The sequence below is a fragment of the Myotis myotis genome, unplaced genomic scaffold, assembly GCF_014108235.1.
Source record: "Myotis myotis isolate mMyoMyo1 unplaced genomic scaffold, mMyoMyo1.p scaffold_m19_p_2, whole genome shotgun sequence".
Lineage (NCBI taxonomy): Eukaryota > Metazoa > Chordata > Mammalia > Chiroptera > Vespertilionidae > Myotis > Myotis myotis.
The window spans coordinates 45,201,826-45,223,238 of NW_023416324.1; the positions used below are offsets into that span (position 1 = coordinate 45,201,826).

General features: G+C 44.2%; 1 protein-coding gene across 6 annotated transcripts in view; it reads left to right on the top strand.

Annotated features, from left to right (window-relative positions):
* The window catches only part of CACHD1 (cache domain containing 1), a 221,965-nt gene that overhangs the window by 137,658 nt on the left and 62,894 nt on the right, over window positions 1-21,413 (top strand). For all 6 annotated transcript variants that reach the window (XM_036347577.1, XM_036347578.1, XM_036347581.1 and 3 more), the window contains 2 exons: window positions 5,667-5,773; window positions 21,260-21,386. In XM_036347577.1, coding sequence (XP_036203470.1) covers window positions 5,667-5,773; window positions 21,260-21,386 — 234 coding nt within the window. The remainder of the gene's footprint in view (window positions 1-5,666; window positions 5,774-21,259; window positions 21,387-21,413) is intronic.

The window sequence follows — 21,413 nt, forward strand, 5'->3', positions numbered from 1 at the left end:
TGAAAATTTATTAGTATACCAGTTCCTGACCTTTCCATAAACCTAGAATTAATATAAACGTGACTGGCAGCTAATATACTTCTCAATGAAAAGTCTTTTAGGTAACCACTAAGACTAAATGACGTGTTTTGATAAAGTATCATAGGCATGAACTTTATATTTCTCATAGCCTCCAATCAGAGTGAATGGCATGTTTCTTTTTATCAATGGCACGCATTCATTAAATGTGTTCCTGTCTTAGGCAAGGCAGCCATTCCTCAGGGGCCTGGAGGTAGCTAATGGAAGGAGATGGCTAAGCAAGGTTTGCTCCTGTGTTTGGCATCCAGAAGAGAAGCAGGCCCTAGTGAGTGTAGGTGAAGAGATAGTCACAGGGTTTTGGCTCCTGTAATGGTTTTCTCCTAGCTTGCTCACCAGCTTAGGACACACTGCTCTCCTGCACCTCTGAAGCCCTCTGTTGACACCTGCTTCCTTACCTGACAGGCATCAGTGGCGTGGGCAGGGATAGCAACAGAGCGACGGTCATTCCTAGGCACTTCGTGTAAACTCAGCTGAGGGGTGCATGCTGCATGGCTGAGATTCAGCACGTGTGAGGGAATAGCAGGAAGCAGGCGGAAGGAGAGTGGTTGGCATGCCTCTAAATTCCTGGAATATCAGAATGTGGGGGTCTGATAGGAGTCAATTAACTTAAAAATACCAGCAGTGCCCTGGCCAGTGTTGCTCAGTGAGTTGGGCATTGTCCCATGCACTGGCTGCCTCCTTGATTCCTGGTAAGGGGCGTGGAGTAGCTAGCCGATTGATGTTTCACTGTCACATTGATCTTTCCCTGTCTCTCTCTTTCCCTTCCACTCTCTCTTAAAAAAAAAAATTAATAAAAAATCTTCTTAAGCCCTAGCCAGTTTGGCTCAGTGCATAGAACATCGGCCTGCAGACTGAAAGGTCCCGGGTTTGATTCCAGTTAAGGGCACATACCCCGGGTTGTGGCTTGATCCGTAGTCAGGGGCGTGCAGGAGGCAGCCCAATCAATGATTCTCTCTCATCATTGATGTTCCTATCTCTCTCTCCCTCTCCCCTCCTCTCTGTAATCAATAAAAATATATTTTTTAAAAATCTTTTTTAAAAACACAGCATTCATTACATGCAGATTACTCAGGAAGCAAGAATTAAATTATCTTCTGAAATGAAATAACAATCTGTTTTCACTCCTTACCAGTAAACTTACAGATCTCAGATGTCCTTGAGCTAGCAGCAGATGGGTCAGACGACCTGGCGGAGGTCCTCCTGCAAGGTGGTTATTTATTCATTCTGAAGCATCTGGAAAATTAGATGGATTCCTTCACAAAAGGGACTTCTTTGTGTATTTTACGTTTCATTTTTGGATCAAGTTGGATCTCTGGAAGGCTGCGTGTTTGCGCCATGTCAGCTGGAGTTTCCCTGAGCTGTGTATCATGCCTTGCCCACATGGCCATTGTCCATCACATTTTCCAGCACCCTGTATTCATTGTCCCATGGGAGAATTTTTCAGAATTTAGTGCAATTTTCTCTTTCTTGGTCTTCTATTTTATGTAACCTTTGTTGCACATAGGCATTTATTTGTTCAGGATCCTCAGATTACCAAAATGCCAGGGTCTTTTTCTCAGAGGAGAAAATTGGAACCGGGAAAAGGAGAAACTAGTATGAACTGGCACCAGGTCTGCTGTCTCTGCTCCATGCAGACGTGCATACATGCTCACTCTTCTATCCCAGACCTCTCAGAGTTCAGTGGGGAATGGGAAGGGAGCGTGAGGCTTTTCTAGAATGACATAATAAAAAGTAACAGAAAATGGCCAATTCCATAGCTGTGCCAGTGGTGAGCATGTTTCAATCTATTTATAATTAATAGAGAACACCTGTCTTTAATATATTCTTCCTCTTCCTCCCCATCCACATCTTTGTCCACAGAGTTCATTTTCTGTAGCTATCCATTGTGAAAGCCTTATGTTTAGCTACTGTCATTTTCTATTAAGTAAAAAGCAAAAATCTCCCCTAAGCCCTACAATCTTTTATCATAATCCTTTTCTTTGAGAGAATGGAATTTTTCTTCAGCTGTTTTAGATCATGTTGGTGATGATTTATTTGTTGATATATTGAGATACAATGTAATGTATTCATTATGAATGAAAACTCGTGTGTTCACATTTTTTAAGACATTTTATTGATTTTTTTTTTTTTTGAGAGAGAGAGAGGGAGGGAGGGAGAAAAACATAAATGTGAGAGTAAAACATCCATTGGCTGCCTCCTGCACACCCCCTACCAGGGATCAGGGATTGAGCCCAAAACCCAGACATGTGCCAGAACCCCAAATGGAACCAGCGACCTTTCCATACACCAGACAACGTCCAACAAACTGAGCCACACCAGCTGGCCAGGGCATATGTTCACATCTTGGTTCTGCTAATCCCAAGCTGTGAATCTGGGCTTCTTAATTTAAATTTTTTTGGCTTCAGTTTTCCTAGTCTTCAAATGGCTATAATAATGGTATTTCCCTCAGAGTTTGAGAAGATTAGATGAGTTAATCCATGCACCACACTTGAAAGATACTTGACATATGATCAGCATTTGGTAGCATTACTAAGACATTCAATACTTGTTATTATTATTATTTATTAAAAGTGTACTATGTACTAGTCTCTTAAGAACCTTTTTCTGATTTAATTCTTAACACCTTATGAAATAGGCACTATTATTAGTACCGTTTTATAGATGAGGAAAACAGAGGCTTAGAAAATGTAAATTATGTACGAGATTATACTAGAGGCCCGATGCACGAAATTCGTGCAAGAGTAGGCCTTCCTTCCCCTGGCTGCCAGCACCAGCTTCCCTCTGGCACCTGGGACCTGGACTTCCCTCGGGCTATCGGCAGGCACCCGGGACCCGTGTTTCCCTCGCAGCCCCAGCTTAGTCCAGAAGGTCATCTGGAAGGACATCTGGTCTAATTAGCATAATACGCTTTTATTATAGATCTTCTTTTTAAACTTTTATTGATTAGTATGTTGTTGGTATAAAAGGAATCTTAAACCAATCTATCTGAGTCTAATGGGCATCAACTATGATGACACTATGTTAGGCCTGATTTCAAGGCAACGTGACAGATAGGAAGAGAGACACAAGCCTAGAATTAAGACACAGAATGGCGCTGGTCAGTTTGGAGGAGGCAGGCGTCATCATAGGCTGGAACCGGCAGGAGAATTTTCAGGGAGGAGAATGTGAAGAGGTGGGCTTTGTGTGGGTGCATCGGACACTGGAGAGCATTGGGGTCCAGCAGTTGAGTGACTGGTCTGGTCAGAACTATAGGTTGAGAGGTAGTGGGGGGGAAAGGTTGGGCAGATTATTGATAACCGGTACCACATTGTGAAGCCTTTTTATGACTGACAAATATTTGCTGAGCACCTACTTTTGTTAATGAGTCTCTTCCATCTTCTTTGTTATGAAAATGTTTTCTTTGTAGCGCGTAGAGATGACCTTTTCGGTACAGAAAACAACCTACAAAACTGGCTCCCTGGCCTCTCCACTCCAGGAGCAAGCTTTCCTTGCACAAAGGCCCAGGGCATCTCTCTGTGCTCCATACGGGACTTCGACCTTCTTGGGGCGAGGGGCTAACAGCACAGGTCCTGGCTGGGGAGACTTCCTCTGGGAGGCAGGGGTTCTCTGCAAGTGTACACCTCACCGGGTAGAAAAGTTCAGTGACTCTTGAGTTACCCCTCTTGGCAAGTTCTTCTTTATGTGTCATTTCAATTAAGCAGTGTGGTAGTTGGCTCATGTTGGACAGTGATGGGATTCAAGTTCCTTTTAGGTCCCTGACTTTCTGTGTGATCCTTAATGTCACTTTTCTCATCTGTGAAATGGGTAGGTCTAAAAGGGGTTTGTAATTTGTACAGCAGAGTCCAGATGTGAGTTTCAGGCAGACCTTATCGCCCCCAAAGCCTAAATGTTACCTGATCTTATTAAAAGTATGTTAGGGGCATCTAGGGCACGGAGAGCAGGTGAGTCACTTGTGTAACGCTGCTCTCACTTTACGGAGGGTCAAGTGTAAAACAAAAGCGGGAAAGTGAGATTATATTGCTTTGCTGGCAGGAAAACAGCCAGCTGCTGATGTATTAATCTCTTCTTTTCTCTTCATCTGTGGCTTTCGAGGCAGCGGTCTTCTGGTGTAGACAAATGGGAGCAGGTCCAAGGAAGAGTGACCACGTTGGTGAAGCAATTGTGTCCTTGGAGGCACAGTTGACGATGTTGATGTAATTCTGTCCTGGGTTAGAGGCTGGACGGAAGCCTCCCTCCTTCTTTGAGACGATATGTTTCAAAACAAAACATTTAGCTTTTGGAACCCAGCACACCCTGTGAAAACCTAGCCCCTTGCTTATACAATCCATTCAGTTTTGCAGCTCTTAAGTATTATGGGATGTGATCAACAGATAATCAAAGTTCATGGGAATACTCAAGTGGATCTAGAGTTTTAGGATTGTTTCTCCTAGGTGATACAGGGGAGACAGCTTCTCTACCCACGGTAATGGAATTCCATTAATGGCATTTCTCATCTGAGGACACATTTTCACACATTTTAAAAAACATAATTTCATGTGGACGAGGTGGCCGAATGGTTAAGGCAATGGACCGCTAAAAAACATAATTTCAGACTGAATTTATCAGGGTTGGGGGGTCCAAGAAACGTCCTAAGTCCTCCTAGTATCTGAAATCCTAAATAGGTTATTTGAAGTTCACTTTTTTTTCCCTTTTGTTACTTCTGGGTTAAAATTCTCTTTTAAAAATACTCTTAGTGACAGAGTTGGTACATTTTCCTGTTATTTTCTTGCAGTTTGTTGGTAGTGCTGACAAATAAGTCATTGATTGACTAGTATTCATTGATCCGCTGCTGGCCAGAGCACTAACACCGTTTTAGCTTTAGTACTTGCATCGTACTACCACTGGAAATCAGAAAAGACCTTGGTCTTATTTACATTACAGTCTAGGTGGAAGCTATATGTCATGTACAATAAAATGAACTTTGATGCATTATTTATCATCTTTTTTACAGCTTTGGAAAATAAGTTTTATTATTTCCTTTTTTTTTCCCCCCGAAAAGAAAACAGGGTCAGAAAACTTAAACAATTTTGTCCAAGTAACATACATTTAGTAGTGACATAGCAGAGATTCAAATCTAGATCTTTCCTACTCCATACCCATTCTTTCTCCTGTACTACTCTCTATTTTGGTTCTTGATCATGATTTTTCAGATCGGATAATTTAAATAATTGTTTCATATGTAACATCAGAGCTCACGTCTGTATTTTTGTAATTCTAGTCTGAATCTATTTCTGCATGATTTTATCAATAGTGCCTGACTCAGGTTCATGGAAGAAAAGTTGATTCGAAGGATGGTTATTTCTTCGTGTCCTTAGAATAGAACTTGATTTCTAAAACTTTATAGATGCAAATGTTGTCCCCCCACCCCCCCCAAAAAAAAAAAAAAACTCTTCTGCAGTAAATTTTTTGATATTTAAAATTTAAATCACAATTTTACTGTTTAGGAGCTGACCTAATTTATATACAGTATGAACTCTTATTTTTGTTGGTTTGTTTTTCTGGATTGAATAACCACCAAATAAATATTGCCAACTCTCTTATTCTTCCAGATTCGATGGGAACTTCAATACCAATGTATCTAGAACAATTAGTTGTGATCGACTTTCTACTACTGTGAATAGCCGGGCCTTCAATCCAGGACGAGACTTAAATTCAGGTCAGTGACCTTTGAGTTTTATACAAATAAACTGCATCACACCACATTTAAGTACTTTAAGTACATGAATAGATGTATTGCTTTAGACAGTTTCCTTTAACTTTTGAAGATAAGTATATACTTAAAATTGGACGTTTCTTGCTGGAACGTGGACATTCAGAAGAGGGAAGGAAGGAAGAAAATTGAGCTGCCACGCATTGAGCATTTACTCTATGGTACCTCGCTAGGCTCTTCGGTATCTCATTTGCTGGAGTTTTACATGTGTTGCTGTAAAGGATATTTTAGAGACTCAGTTATCTTTGCAATAGGAGGTGTTGAATTCCTTTGTATTTCCTGTTTATAATTTTTAATTTGTTTTGGGGAGTGTTTTGGAAGAATGACGAAGGAGCTTTTCTAGTAATTAAAATACAGTGTCATGGTGCTTTATATTGAGTTTGAACTTTCTTCCTGATCGCAGTGGAACTCTGTTATATGCAATAGTAATAATTACTAGGGCACCTGTATGTACACAACTCCAACGTGACAACATACTATTTCTGCTCTCCTGCCCTGGAGTTTCCGTTTACATGTCTCACCCTCTGGTTTTGTTATACACACTTGTTGATTGATGGACCTCAGAACCTAAAGGCTTCACCTTTTCAGAGCTGGAAGGGACTTCAGAAATCGCCTACCAGCCTCAATTCTCGGATTTTACCAAGGAAGAATCAAAGGTTCAGAAGGGTCCTGAGACTTCCTTTACCGCTGGAGAGATGAAGGACCTAATCCTTAAATATGAACTATATTTCCCAAATTCCAGGTCTCTTGCAAACATGTAAAACCCAAGAGAAAAGCCAGAGGACCAGAATATTTATTTTTAGAGCGCCAGCCAATCTTGGTTCAGGGGAGGAATTGTAGTCTTTGGGACTTGTATCCACAAACTAGCCAACCTATTAGGTCTGGAAAGAGAACTATAAGCTTTAAACATCATAAAACTATAGCTGCTAGATAAGTGTCCAACCTAAATCAGCTAGGCACATATTGTCTGGACCAATACATAATGGATTCAGTCATTATTTTTATTGTTCTGAGAATCTGGAAAACTTCTGGAGCAGATTGGGTTTGCTACTAGAAAAGATGCTAAATGAAAATCATTTTCATAAAAAAACTTAATTGAAGAGAGTACAGAAGGTCAGAGAAATGAATTATGGAAGAGTCTATAGCGGGCACAGAGCATAAAGCTAGAACTTGAGTTCCCTGGTTCCCAAATTTAATATTTACCCCCTTAACTTCAAGTTTGCACAGTAACGTAAGACATGTTGCTGGGTGTGAAAACTTGAGGTAGAAGCAAACTTTGAACATGATCAGATTTAAATGTGTCCCAGAAATGCACAATTTAATCCACTAATATGTGTAGTTGAGGTTTTTATAATACAAGTTAATTTGTGGGCCATTTGAATTAATAAAAATCTTACTGCATAGCATGCATCTTTTTAGTGATGGAACAAAGAGGAGGCTATTTTTACTTCCCAATTTTATTAATTTTAAACTAAGCATGTCTTGCTTTATAATCAGGGAGAAAATAAAACAAGAAGGAATTACAGACTACTTTCCAATGCATTTTTAATCCTTTCTGGTAGACAGTACCTTTAATAGCAAGTCCCTGGTACTCAATCCTGTCTGGTGCTGAGGTTCTAGATGAAGCTCCATTACTCTCCTGGCTGTGTGGTTGAGACAGTAAGAAAGGTAGTTTGAGGTAGACGGAGGGGCTGCACACTCACTTGGGAGCCAGAGCAATACTCCCCTGCCAGGGTCACTCATCTCCGTGGGCCAGACGTTGGAGGATCCGGAAGCTGCTGCCCACGTGGCTATATCCTCATTCCCTTATTTTATATCTGTTTCTAATGAGCACGTTGTTGAGATCTGTCTCCATCATTAATAGTCACATTATTGTGCCTTTTTCTTAGTAAGTACAGAAGCCATTCTTTCTGCCAGGTAATGGCCTCCCACCTACTAACTAGAATGAATAAGTGCAATAAAAATTCATTGAACAAATATTTCCTAAGCATCTTCTATGTGATCAAGGAAGAGGGTCGTGAGGGTGGAGGTATATAAAGATGAGATGTTGAATTTTGCTATTTCTCAGAGCACGTCTCAAGTATAACATACTACCTAACAAGAGATGTTCTCAGCACAGTGGACGTAGCTAGATTTACAGGCAGCTTTTGGCAATATTCAGGTATTTGAGAACGGACTTGCTTGCACGTCAAGTGTGTGACATTCCACCAGGCAGTGGCTGCATCCCAAAGTCCACATTCTTGAGCAATCATTTGTAACAGGAGAGGAGCGGTAGATGCTGAAGGGTGACCTCAGCACTCCTTCTTTTCCTCCTCTCTAGCTCATGCCCCTTTTCAGAGCAGAATTAATGGACTTCATCGGCTATCACATGTCTGATATTTACATCTGCAAGATATCCAGCCTTAGGCTCTTTCTGACTGTATATAATCCATCAATGAGTCCCTAATTGATAACACAGTTTCAGGTTGCCTCTCAGACTTGCTGGAAACAGGCTCACATAAATTGTAAACGATTCTTAAGTTCATTTATCCAAAGCTAGGTCATATGTCCATCCATCCAACACACATGTGTGTTCTTTTTCTTAAAACCACTCCTGCCAGATCTCTACTCTCTAAATTGACTCCTTGTCCCTGATTCCATTCAAATAACTAATGTTTGACAGTGCATGTGTTATATTACGGTGCTGGTAATGTTTCGTTCAGGTTCTTTCCTGCTTTTATCCCTAGTTTCTCACTCTCTCTTTTTTCTTCAAAATTCCTGCTGAGCTATTTTCTTGTGCATAGCCTGATCCCTAAAGAGAGTTTATTTGAAGAGTCCAAGGAAAGTTGCCTCTTGCTCTCTTGAGTTATGCAATTGAGGTGAGAGTGGAGCTGGGAGTTCGTCTTTCTCACCAAAAGAACAAGTGTCTGGACTTTATTGTGTTTGATTTAAAGAGCATTTGAAGTTGCAAACTTCGATCTAGGTAGCATTGCAGTCTTCACTGAGAAATGGGATTCATGGGGTGTAAGGGGCATTTGCAAGTCACGTTACAGCACTAAATGTGCAGGAGGTACAGGTGGGCCTGGAGGCTGGAGTGGATTCATCACTTCCTTCTATGAATGGCAAACATTGGCCGTGTGCTACAGAGGTTTCTCTCTTTTCTTTAAAATACTATGGAAGTTAGCTGTTAAATATGCTAATACCAATGCAGTGAAAAGATGCATTCTACCTCCAAAAACTAAAATTAAAAGAATAAAAATCAATCAAACTAGGAATTTCTGGTTTGTTTTCATGCCTACTTACCCCAGCTCCATGACTGCATGTGTGCCATAAAAAATGTGGCAATTATTTATATAATATCTAAAAACTATTCAGTCACTTAGAATTCCAGGTCCTCAAGGTTGTGTGATTCAGTTTCTGTGTGTGTGTGTGTGTGTTTGTGACATACACAAATACAAAATTAAGTACACTGAGGGCCCTTTTCTTCACCTTGATCCCCTTCAAGCTCTATTCCTGTACTGCAATCTACTTCAAAGTCTAGTCTTACAGTTTCTCACAGAAATCCTATTATATTGCTTTTACAAGATTTTTTGCCACATATAGTCATACACACACACACACACACACACACACACACACGGAAGGGTAGGTCCCAGCTGACCTCTGGGCCCTGGGCAGCACCTGGGCCCCCAGACCCCCCCCAAGTCCCCTTCCACTTGAGTCATCGGGCCCCCGCCCAGCTCCCACAGCACCTGGGAGCCAGGCAGCAGCCCCGTCCCCCGCTGCCGCCACTGGTCGCTATCTGCACGGTGATCAGGCCCCGCTTGCACCTGCCTTGGCCTGGCGCCACTCACTCACCTGCTCCACCATCCCACCGCGGTCCTGCTCTCAGCGGGGCCCTCGGGGCCAGCAGCGCCTCCACTGCCGCCCACTGCAGTGTCACGTCACCGACATGTTCCGTGCTGCCCTCTGGTGGTCAGCGCACATCATAGTGAGTGGTCGGACTCCCAGTCGAGGGAACAATTTGCATATTAGGCTGTTAGTATATAGGATACTCTCTTATAACATATATGGTCATAATGGATACAGCCTGTTTAACTTAGCAAAGTATCTGAACATTCTTCTGTGCATTCTATATAATAAAGAGCTAATATGCTAATTAGACCGGATGGCAGAACAACCTTCTGAACGACAAGCGGGCAGGGCCGCGAGGCAGCCAGGGCTGCAAGGGCCAAGCTCCTTGGACGAATTTCGTACATCGGGCCTCTAATATGTAAATAAATATACTTCTGTATCACTGTAGCAGTGACTACATAATATTGTTGAATTAATGAATCTACTCCACTTCGACATTTAGAATGTCCCAGTTTTTCACTATATCATTGCTCCCTTGAAAGATTTTAAATGGCCCACAATTTTACTTGACCACTGTGTGGCAGTTGACATGTAAACTTCTCACTGCCATCCTTTGGTTTCCATTTATCCTCTTACTTCTCTGCTCAGTCCTTTCCCATTTCTCCTTGGCTCCTTTTCCATTATTCTGTCCCGAAGGGTCGATGTCTCCACTGTCCTGACGTCCCTGTTACCTCCCTGAATGTTGTCAGTTTAGCCAGCGTCTCCACTCCCACCACATGCTGCTGAATTCCAGATCTTCATCTCCACCCACGACCTATTTCTGGGTTTATTTATTGTGTAACCAACTTCAGGGCACACATCTCTCTATGATTATCCTGTAGTTAACTCAAAAATTAAACAAAACACAAACTTTCCTCTAAACTTACTTCCCAATCTGGCTCATTATCCCAATGATCGGTAACCCCATCCTGGTTATACTGGGAACTCTTTCTTGCCTTTTCCACCCAGTGCAACTCCAGGTTTTATTTAACAGTTTTGAGTAAACTTGAGTCAGTGACCAAATAAAAGCATGAGTGAATGAATGTTTGTCAGGTATTTACTGTGTACAAGATCCCTCCCTGGACATTTACCTGTGTGTTCCTCTTCTTGCTCATCACACCGGTTTGTGACATAGGTCTCATTGTCCTCCCTTGATTGAAGGGGAAACTTGGCTCAGACTTGGTAGTTCACAGATGTGTCTTGAGTCTCCTTTGGCTTCTGCACTGCAGATGCCACACACTTAGGTCCTCATTGCCTTTCTAGAGGAATAATTATTTACTATGTCCCAAAAGGTTTCCCTGCTCCTCTTCCCTCTTTTTTTTCTTCAGTATATCCTGCGTACTGTTGGTATTTTGAAAATACCTGCTCTGTAACTCCACTTTTCAAAACCTGCCGGGGTCCAACCCCAGCAGGTCCAGGGGTTCCCAAAGGCGTAGACAGAGTTGGCGAAGAAGGAATGACACGGAGACAGCGTTCAGTTGATCAGCAGCCTAGCCAGGATCTCCAGCCAAGTTCTGGTCTGGATCTCCAGCGAAGTTCTGGTTAGGATCTCTAGCCAGGTTCTGTGTCCATGTTCTCTTGCTAGGTTCCCCAGCCAGGTTCTGTAGCCATGTTCCCTCGCTAGGTTCTCCAGCCAGGTTCTGTCCAGGTTCTCCAGCCAGGTTCAGTCACCAGGTTCTAGTCAGGTTCTCTTGCCAATTTCTGTAGTCAGGTTCAGTCCAGGATCTTTTGCCATGTTCTCTCCAGCGAAGTTCTTCTGTCTGTAGGTTCTGTGTAGGTTCTGTCTTCTAAGTTCTGTGTTCTAAGCTCTGTATTCTAAGTTCTGACTCTTGCTGTCTTGTTACATCTGTATTTATACCAGTTGATTCAATCCTATCAATCTCTATTACAAAGGTTAGGGCGTTTCTTATCTCCATTCCAGGGAGTAAAGATTATGTAGCTTAAGCATGATTGTTCATAGTTAAAGTGATTAATTACCCGCCTGGCACTTAGTTAAGAGGTTTTATTCCCTCCCTAACTTCAGGGGAAAATCCCTACCTGGGGAAACAACCTTTCTCAGAGACCTTGGTTAAAACACATAGTGCCAAGAAGGTGAGCAAACATATTAAGAACAGTATGCTATATATGCCAGGTCCCTTGAAACAGCAAGCATGGACCGGCTCCCTGCAAAAACCCTCTGGCAGCTTCCCTTTACCTCTAAGATAAAGGTGGAGGCTTTTCAACTCCATCTTCTGTTCCTCTTTCTCCTCTGTAGCCCTCTGAGCTCTACCCTCTGGGAATCACTTTCATTTCTTCAAATCACCAGTCTCTGTCCCTCCTCCATACATTCGTTCATATTATTGTTTCATCCTAAGATGCACTTCCTGCCTTCTCTGACTTATAAAATATTGCTCATACCTCCAACCCTTTTCCACCTTCCCTGTGTCAAAGATGAGAATTCCTTGTCTGTTGTAGCTTGTTGGGTTTACCAGGAGGCCGACTCAGAGATGGGGACTGGCAGCCTGTGGGGAAAGAGAAGGAAGCAGGGTCGAGCAGTGGGAGAAACGGGCTGAGCTACAGTCTCAGCGGAGTCCCCAGCCACCATCCAGAGAGCCCAAAGGCTGTGGTGGCCCAGCTACAACTCTTGTTTATTACTTTACTATGTGGCTCATCTCATTATAGAATTTGAATTTTTTATATTGGACATCTACTTGACCCTCTGCTCTAGTTAATTTGTTTTTTGTGTGCCTACTGCTCACAAAAAAAAAAAAAAAATCCAGTGCCTTGCCCATAGCAAGTACACAGCAAATGTTTATTGAGTGAATGAATAAATGAAACAAACTAGGATCTTCTTCATAATGTTGTCACCTCGCTTTTATAATGGAACTAGAGGCCTGGTGCATGAAAATTCATGCATTAGAGGGGGGTCCCTCAGCCCGGCCTGCCCCCTCTCACTGTCCAGGAGCCCTCAGGGGCGGGAGGCAACCTGGCGATCAGGGGAAGGTGACGCCCCATCACACCGCTGCTGCTGCTGCCACTCGGCAGCGCAAGCCTCAGCTGGCCCTGGTTACCTGTGCCTCGGGCAGCCCTGGGCAGCTGGGCAGCCACCATCTGAGGCTTGCCTGCACCTCAGGCCGGCCCTGGGTGGCTGGGGGGCAGAGGGGACTGGGGGACTCCAGAGGCAGGTGGGGAGTGGCTGGGCCCGCCTCAGGGTGGGCCCAGCCTTGCCGTGCATCTGCCACCCCAGCGGGGCTAAGGGGACTGGGCGCTGCCATCTTGTGGCTGTGGGTACCACCATCTTTGAGGGTGGGGCAGTCAATTAGCATATTCCCTCCTTATTGGCTGTGGGCGCTGCTGCCATCTTTGCAACAGCATGAGGGTCAAGTAGCATATTCCCTCTTTATTAGATAGGATAACCAAGACTTTGGAAGGACCTTAGTGAAGAAAGAAATGCGGATGTGATTTGCTGTAAGGTAGCACTAGTTTCCTTAGCTTAGCAGCAAGTCAGCGCACATAAATGTCTCAGGCGTATAGAGTGACACAGACTATGCAGGTGAATAGTGTCATTCACATGAAACCAACTGTGCTGAGTCCAGACACACACTGTACACAAGAAATCAACCCATCGCTTCTTAGGGCCTCACAAACCTTTTTATACATTTGTCTCATTCTTACCAAAGAAAGAATCTGCTCTATCTTATAGCTGAGAAACAGGCCCAGAGATGTTAACTGATCTCTCTAAAGTCTAACAACAAACTACTGCTACCAACATGACTCTAAACACTGTGTCCTGACTCCTAGTTCAGTGGCTTCCCCACAATAGACTGCTGTAGATAAAGATAGATAGCTCCACCACCGCATCCTGCCTGTTGATACTTCACTCCCTTTATGTCTAAAGCCAAACTTATAACCTTCTCTCTTCCTACCCAAACCGCCTCCTCAGCTCATGTTTCATGTCGATTGATAGCAGCTTCATTTTACTTTTCACCGAAGCCTGAGACCCAGGATGAAACCCAACTCCTTCCTTGCACTCCCTCATGAAGAGCTTCTCTCAGCTGACAGCTGTGTAGTCACATGGTGCTATGACAAGATAATTAGGAGAGTTCCTTCCCTCAGAGAGCTCACAGCCAGTTGTATACTTGTGTGTGTTGTGGGAGTCTGGAAGAGGAGGAAAATCAGCTGACAGACACAATGCAGTGCTAAGTGTTGTCGTGATGAGGATAAGCCCTGGCACTTGACCCAGATTGTGAGGTTGGGCTGTGTCTTAAAAGACAATAGGAATTATCCAGGAGATAGGCTTGTGGCAAGCACATTTCCCATTTCCGAATCTGTAAAAAAGTGCAGATAGTAGGGATCACTGTGTAAGAGGGGGTAAGGAACATAAAATGAAGATAGCGTTAAGCCAGCCTAAAGGTTTTGTTGGGGTTTGGTTTTTGTTTTTACTTGTTTTTAGCTTGAAATCAACCAACTGATAAGATTGGAAGCAGGGGAGATAAGAGAACTTGTGGAGAATGGATGGAAGTGTAGTTGGCCTGGAAGAAGGAGAAGCCAGGCTAGACTATTAAAGGTCCCCCAGACGTGGAGAGAGTGGTGGGGAGAGGCTGTGGCAAAAAACAAGTGACCAGGGGAGAAGTGAGTGGGATGGCAAGAGGTGGAGAATCAGCCCAGCCTGTGTGGCGCAGTGGCTGAGCATCCACCCATGCACCAGGAGGTCGCCCATCAATCCAGTGCACATGCCCGGTTGCGGTGGCAGGCCGATCCCCAGTGCGGGGCGAGCAGGAGACCCCGGGTCGATGTTCTCTTTCATTGATGTTTCTATCTCCCTCTCCCTTCCTCTTTCTCTTTAAAATCAATAAAAACATTAAAAAGAAGAAGAAGAAGAAGTGGAGAATCAGTGTACACCACTCTTCTAAGCTGCTTGGCTAAGAAAAGTCACTGGAAAAGGTTGGAGAGATGAAGGGTTTTATTGTTCTTGCTGCTGCTAATATTTTTTAAATTGGGAATACTTAGTCTTTATATGCCAAAGACAGAGAAACAGTGTAGAAAGAAAGTGAAACTGAGGCAACAGGATAATGAAGTTTAATGTCTTGGTCCAGTTGTCCCACCTGAGTGATCATGAGTCAGCTGGAGTGCACTGTTAAGAACACTTACCTTTTGGCCCCCAGCTCAGACCAAGTGAACCAGGATGTTGGCTTGGTGAAGCTTGGGAATCTGTATTTTTCAATGCTGATGGTGATGGTCAGCCAGGCTTGAGACCTCCATCCTGTTATTCTTTCTCCCTTACTCCTTCCGGGAATGTTTGAAGACCACCTGGACCTGTGGATCCTTTGGGAATGGTCTGCTAGAAAGGAAGAGGGTAGAGTAGTAGATCCCACACTGATTATGGATTTTCCCAGGAGTTTACTCTGGATTCTGAGCCCATGACCAGGCTGTCGCAACTGGATGAAGGACAGAATGGACTGGTTGTTTTACATGATAGAATGAGCCTAGAACAGACATGACAAGCTTGGAACAGAACCAGAGTTGTGAGGATTCCTCTACTTAACATTATACTGAAATAAATACCGTGAGGTAGGTGGGTCCGTGGTCATTAATGTAACTTGGGTGATGGGCTTTAGCGAGTATAATCCGGTGGAATCACTGTGCTACATGCTCCAGATTCATTCAGCTCAGTGCTCAAGTCACTTCCCTCTCTGAGTCAGAATAGCCTTAACTCTGTAACGGGAACAGTAATATCTCTTGGCTGAACCTCCACATTCTGGCTCTCGCCAGCTGCCTGAATAACAGATAAAACCTACCTCTTAGGATTGTTGTAAAACTAACTGAGGTAATACATATGAAAGGCTTAGTGAAGTGCTTGGTACTTTACTTGGTTAAATGCTGGATATGTTTGCCACTTCTGAAGCAGCATAAACGATGTCTGGGGGGTCCATGAAATACAGCCTCTCCTGAAAACATGGTAAAGCAATACCCCGGATGCGAGCGAGGAGTAGGCATTGGAAAGATGTGATAGGGTATAATGCCAGAAATTGTTAGGAGCCTTCAGAATGTTAATTTATTTTATCCACCCCCGAAATGAGGGCTATTGCATAGAATATTACTGAAAGGTGCTATGTAATTTCTGGTCTGTTGGGGAAGTCGGAGTGTTTTTATATGTCTGCAACTTTGTGTATTTAGGACAGCTCTTGTATTTGGTATTCGGTAAGCCGTGGGAGGTAGATAGCTGTGGGTGTTTTGCTTGGTGGTGTTGGGCTGGGCATTGGAAAGCCCAGAGTTCCTTGAGGTGGGAAGCAGCAAGCCTTCTCTTACAGAGCATTTTCTTCTTGTGCCTACCCCCTGGTGGAGAATATGTTGAGAAAAACAATAGTCACAGCCCAACTACAAGCCGTTTGTATCCCAACCCTTTCTCATCAGCCGGGTGACAGAAGCATGAAAGAGCGTAGATAAGAGTACGGAAACATTGTTGGTTTGGGTTTCACTGAAGAGGTCAACACGTTTAGAACAAGTTAGATGTAGATGGTGAAATTGGAGGGAAGATACTTGGGGCCGTGGACTCTGGGGCCCATAGGTTAGAGTTATCCTCAGACAGTTCAGTACACTGTGTGCAGGCAGATCTTGAGCCTCAGTGATGGGAGTTGTAAAGAACACCTGAAAAGGGGAAAGGCATGCTTTTTAGCTGCTTTTCTGATAAGTTTGTGTGTGATAGTTGAAGAAAAATAAGCCAGTAGGTATTACACAATTGTTTGTCTTTGCTCAGAATTCACATAGAAACTGTATGAGGGAGAAATAGTCAATTTGTTGAAGGCTATGCTGAGGGGGATGGAAGGGGTAGAGTTTGCCTTTGAAGAGTAAGGTGCCATCACAGGTAGCTCTTTATTTTTTAAATGCCAAGGTTAAGTTTCTCCATCATTCTCATCTAAGTGTTTCTTGGCGCTGTTTGGACATTTTGTTTAATCTTGGATCACTATTATTACTATCTCTCATCCTGACTTTTTTTTTTGGCAGGGGGTTGGGGAGGGGGCAATAAACTGGGGAGGTGGCAGGGACATAGGTGAAAAGCCTTGACCAAGATCATCAGTCACTAGTTCACTCAGTACATACTGACGGAGCACTTCCTAAAAACCAGGCCCGTGCCAGGAGACCAGAAATGTGAAGAACAGACCTGACCTGGCTCCTGCCTTCTTGGAGCTTACAGCTCCTCTGCACCAGAGACTTGAATCCAATACCTTCAAAGGTAAATACAATGAACATGACCCAGTTTTGCTATGAAGGAAAACACTGGGTGCTCTGAGGGAGGAGGCTAGTGGAGGGGAAGTCTCTCTGAGAGTGAAAAGAGTTATTCGGGACCTAAGGACCACCTTGTGCAAAGAGCTTGGCACATTTGCCAAACTGAAAGAAATAGCTCTTGGTGTGTCCAGTTTAGTGAGGGGGAGAGGGGAAAGGTGAGGTAGGAAAGTAGGAAGGGGCCAGGTGGCAGAGGGCCCTATCGAGTTTGGATTTAGTACTAGGAGTGGTATAGTGGGAAATCTCTGATATAGTGGGAAATCCCTGAAGGGTGTTAAGCAAATCCATGGTGTGATTTGGTTTCCATTTTTGAAAGATGCCTCTGCAAGCGGTCTGGAGAGTAAGTTTAAGGTCAGAGGGCTTGCCAGTCTTAGAGATGGGACTTCAACCCATGGCTTCTTATTCCGAGTCCATTCCTATTTATCAGGTCTCCCTTCTAGTTCCTAAGTGCCTACCTGGATTCAATAGAAAGTGCAGAATAGCACTGGGCCTGCGTCCAAACGGCTTACGTAGGCTTCTCCCATGGACAGGCAAAGAAAAAAACACCGACAAAGTAATTCAGAGGTCTCAGCTAGATAGTTTCTCAGTTCAATAAAACCTCCTCCTGTTGTCTAAAATATACTCTCCGTTAGATGTCGCTCAGAATCATGAGTGCTGTCATTCCTGTTGGCTCTGCCTGCCAAGCCGTAGCTTGTGTCTGTGCCACGTTCCAGTTAAGCCAGCCCAGTGGGCTCAGGGGCACACCCCGCGACATCGGCCTCCCCACTGGGGGTGCCATTTTCAGCAACTCAGCTGTTTGTTTTAAATCGCACGTGATTAAATGTTACTTTAGCCTTTCACCTTACTTCAATTGTGAAATCATCCCTTCGCATCGTGTCTCCTTAACTGTATTTACTTGCATTATATTTTTACAAGCTAATGCAACCAGTTATTTTGATTGAGCAACACCAGCATGTTTATATATGTCTATTCTGCCTCTCAGGAAATGCTCAGTGTGCTTTTTATCCGAGGATTGCTGACTCATCTCAGCATGCATTTATTGACAGGTAGAAGCACTGTGGTATTCTGGCAACAGCAAGGGCTTTGGGCAGACATGCCTACATCAAATCATCACTCCACCCTGGTGGCTTTGAGCACGCTCCGCCTCTGTAAAATGGGTATAATAAACTCACAGAGGAATTATGAAAAGCAGCACACCATATATAAAACTGGTTTATGTCACACTCAATAAATGTTTACTATTTTATTATCACATCAGCTTGACTGAGGTATCATTGACATCTAATAAACTTATATGTTCAAAATATACAGTTGATACATTCTGGCATGGATAATCCCATGAAATCTTCAGACAAGCAGGCTTTTTATCCCTCCCCTTATCTGTCTATTCTGTATCTATTGAGTTGGTGTTGGTGTTGGGAGAAGGGAGTATTTATTATTTTTAAACCTACTTAGAATGATCATTGCTCTATGCTGATGTACTCACAGTATTTAATTTATTTTTAATTGGATTTGGCATTAGAGGAAAATAAGATTTTGGAATTGATCCAGCAACAGTATCTGGGAACAGCGGAGAAATAGGACCGTGCAGCCCCTCCCCCTCCTGGGTCCTGCAGGTGTCACCTCTGCAGCCCTCATCGAGTGGGTACCTGGATGTGGAAAGCACTGGAGGCTTGCCCAGGGGCACAGAGATGGCTCAGACAGAGACCTCGCCCTCGGGGATCTTGGAATCCAGGGACAGAGAAGCGAAAAGTTACCCTCACCACAATCCTATGAACTAGAAGGCGGGAAGAGATCAAGGCTGGAGGGATTCAGCGGGTATGATAACTTCTGTTTCGGGAATACGCTTCAGTGAGGAAAAAAACCATCTCTTGCCTCCTCCACGGGTATGTCTGAGGTAGGTGTGCAGAGCAGTTTTGACAGATACAGGACCTGCCCGGGAATAGCTTAAGGCCTAACGCTGTGCATCCTGGGCCGACTGCTGGGCACCTGCCCAGCTTTTTCTTGGATGCTGTCCAGCATTTCTGAAGAAAGAGTGAGTGTGCGGGACCCCAGCCCGAGTTTTCCAGTGACCAGAACACCTCCCTGACTCCTGTGAATGGAGAAGCCCCCTCTGGGCTGCCCGCGGGGATAATGGGGCTCTCGTTCACCGCACATCTGGGTCAGCGAGGGGCCCTCCTGGGGTGCGCACCACGATGATAGATTGCTTCTGGGCTCTGGGGTCCTCATTACCATCATATCCATCATCTTCTGCTAGTACCGAATAAGGGATGAAATTTAATCAGATGCCAAAGGAGTTCTCAGGGGGAGGATTTGCGGAACCTTGCCTGATACTTAAGCTCTCCTGCTGCAGTGATGCTAGGGAGCCGGCATGCTATTTGGTGGTGGAGACTCAATGTATCATGCACTGTAGGAATTGTGATTTATTTTTAAAACATTCTTGCTCTCAATGGCTCCCCTTTTAATAGTCTCATTGTAGCCTGTTTATTGTTACAGATGTTATTTTTAGATGAGGTCATGGAGTTTGCCTTTACTTCCAAAGGCAGCCATTTGCCTTTTTCTTGCCGGGTTGGCAGGGCTGCCTGGAGAACAGGGCTAATATGAGGTCAAGATTGAGCCTTCAGACCCCCAGGAGATGAGGCAAAGGAAAAGCCTCTCCCCTGTGAACACACACTCCCACCTGCCATCCATCTCAGGAGAGAGCCTGGTCCCCGAGTCCAGGTGACGACCTTGAGAAGGTCGCCCGCTGGGCAGAGTGGAGAGGGGACGGGCATTGTGGTCCACTGAAACCTGAAGCAGGTCCAAAACCTCTCTGATCCTGGTTCCTTACCTGCAACTTGGGATGGTCATTTTTTACACTCCTGGGGCTTTTATGAGGATGAAATGTGCTCCTTGGTGTGTGTTGGGCAGGGTAACTGCTGAAGGTGTGAGGCCCTGAGTGTGCTGTGGCAGATACAGCTTGCCACCGATGTTTGTAAACAAGCTTTGATTAGCACACACACACCAACATGTCTGTATTTATTGGTGAGTGCCAGTCCGTTTACATATGTCCGTGGCTGCTTTCACACTACAGTGGCAGAGATACCATAGAGACCATGTGATTTGCAAAGCCAAAATCATTGACAATCTGGCCCTTTACAGAAGTTTGCCAACTCCCTGAGCCAGACCAAAGGCTGGTCACGTGGCACTCAGAGCATACGTGTTTTTCTATGTTTTTCTCAAAGACACCTCACACTTTCTTTTTGGCTTTGCTCAGACTCCTCCTCTGTTGCATTGCCTTCTGCTCCATGTCCCTGTGTGTGATTCTTTTGGTATCGTGGCTATTACAGTAGGGTTTGCTTTTGGGTCATCTTTGTATATTTTGCAGCATGTAAGGCAGCACCCTACACATAATAAGTGTATAATACTCGACCGAGTTGGTGTGGAACAGAGCAAAAGGGCATCAGAGAAAGGAGAGAACTCTTGAGTCCAGGAAAGAGGTTAAGAAAGACTTTGTGGACAGGATTGCACACAGTAAGGTGGCTGTCACTCCAGCTGCCGGTCAGTGACAGGGATGCAGTGTACACAGGACAGGAGGCAATGTACGATGTAAAGAAGACGGGAGCCTAGAGACCCAGGCTTGGATGCCAGCTCCACGACTTACTGATGAAGCCTTAGGCAAATCGCTTACGCTCTCTACACTTGCGTATATCCTCAACTCCAATGTAGGAAATAATGATCCTAGGGTTGTTGTATGGATTAAATGAGGTAACATAAAGGAGAGCCTCCATCCAGTGCTGGCACGTGGAATCATTCCAGAGCGATCATCGGATGATTATGGTTCTGGCCTTTCAAGTACCGTCGGTGCTGTTTCCCTCATTATGCAGTGAGCAAGGTCAAGGTCACACATCTAGTCCCTCTGGAGACGAGGCCTATTAACATCACTGTTTTCTACAGTTAGAGAATGTATCCAAGCCAGTATGTACGCTGGCCCAACAGGGACCAGCCCAGTGAGGGGAGGCATTAGTACAAATGAATCATTGACGCTGGAAAAAATGATCCCGGACATATAGTGTCACCATTCAAAGTTAGGATTAATTGCGTCGCTTGACTGAAACATTCATTTCATTTTCTAACAGGGGTATGTGTTTTTTTTAAAGGGACAGAAAGAAAATGTTTAGTAGAAAATTTACAGCCTTCTATCTAGTGGAATTTCTTCATACGACAAGCATTTTATGCAAAACAGATGCCTGCGGAGTGATGCCTACGCGCACCTGTGGGTTCGGCAGTTGTGTTTCATATTTTCCCCTCCTCCAGTTCTTGCAGACAACCTGAAGTCCAACCCTGGAATCAAGTGGCAGTATTTCAGTTCGGAAGAGGGGATATTCACTGTCTTCCCAGCACACAAGTTCCGGTGTAAGGGCAGCTATGAGCATCGCAGTAGGTATGTTGACGTACTTGCTAACCTTGT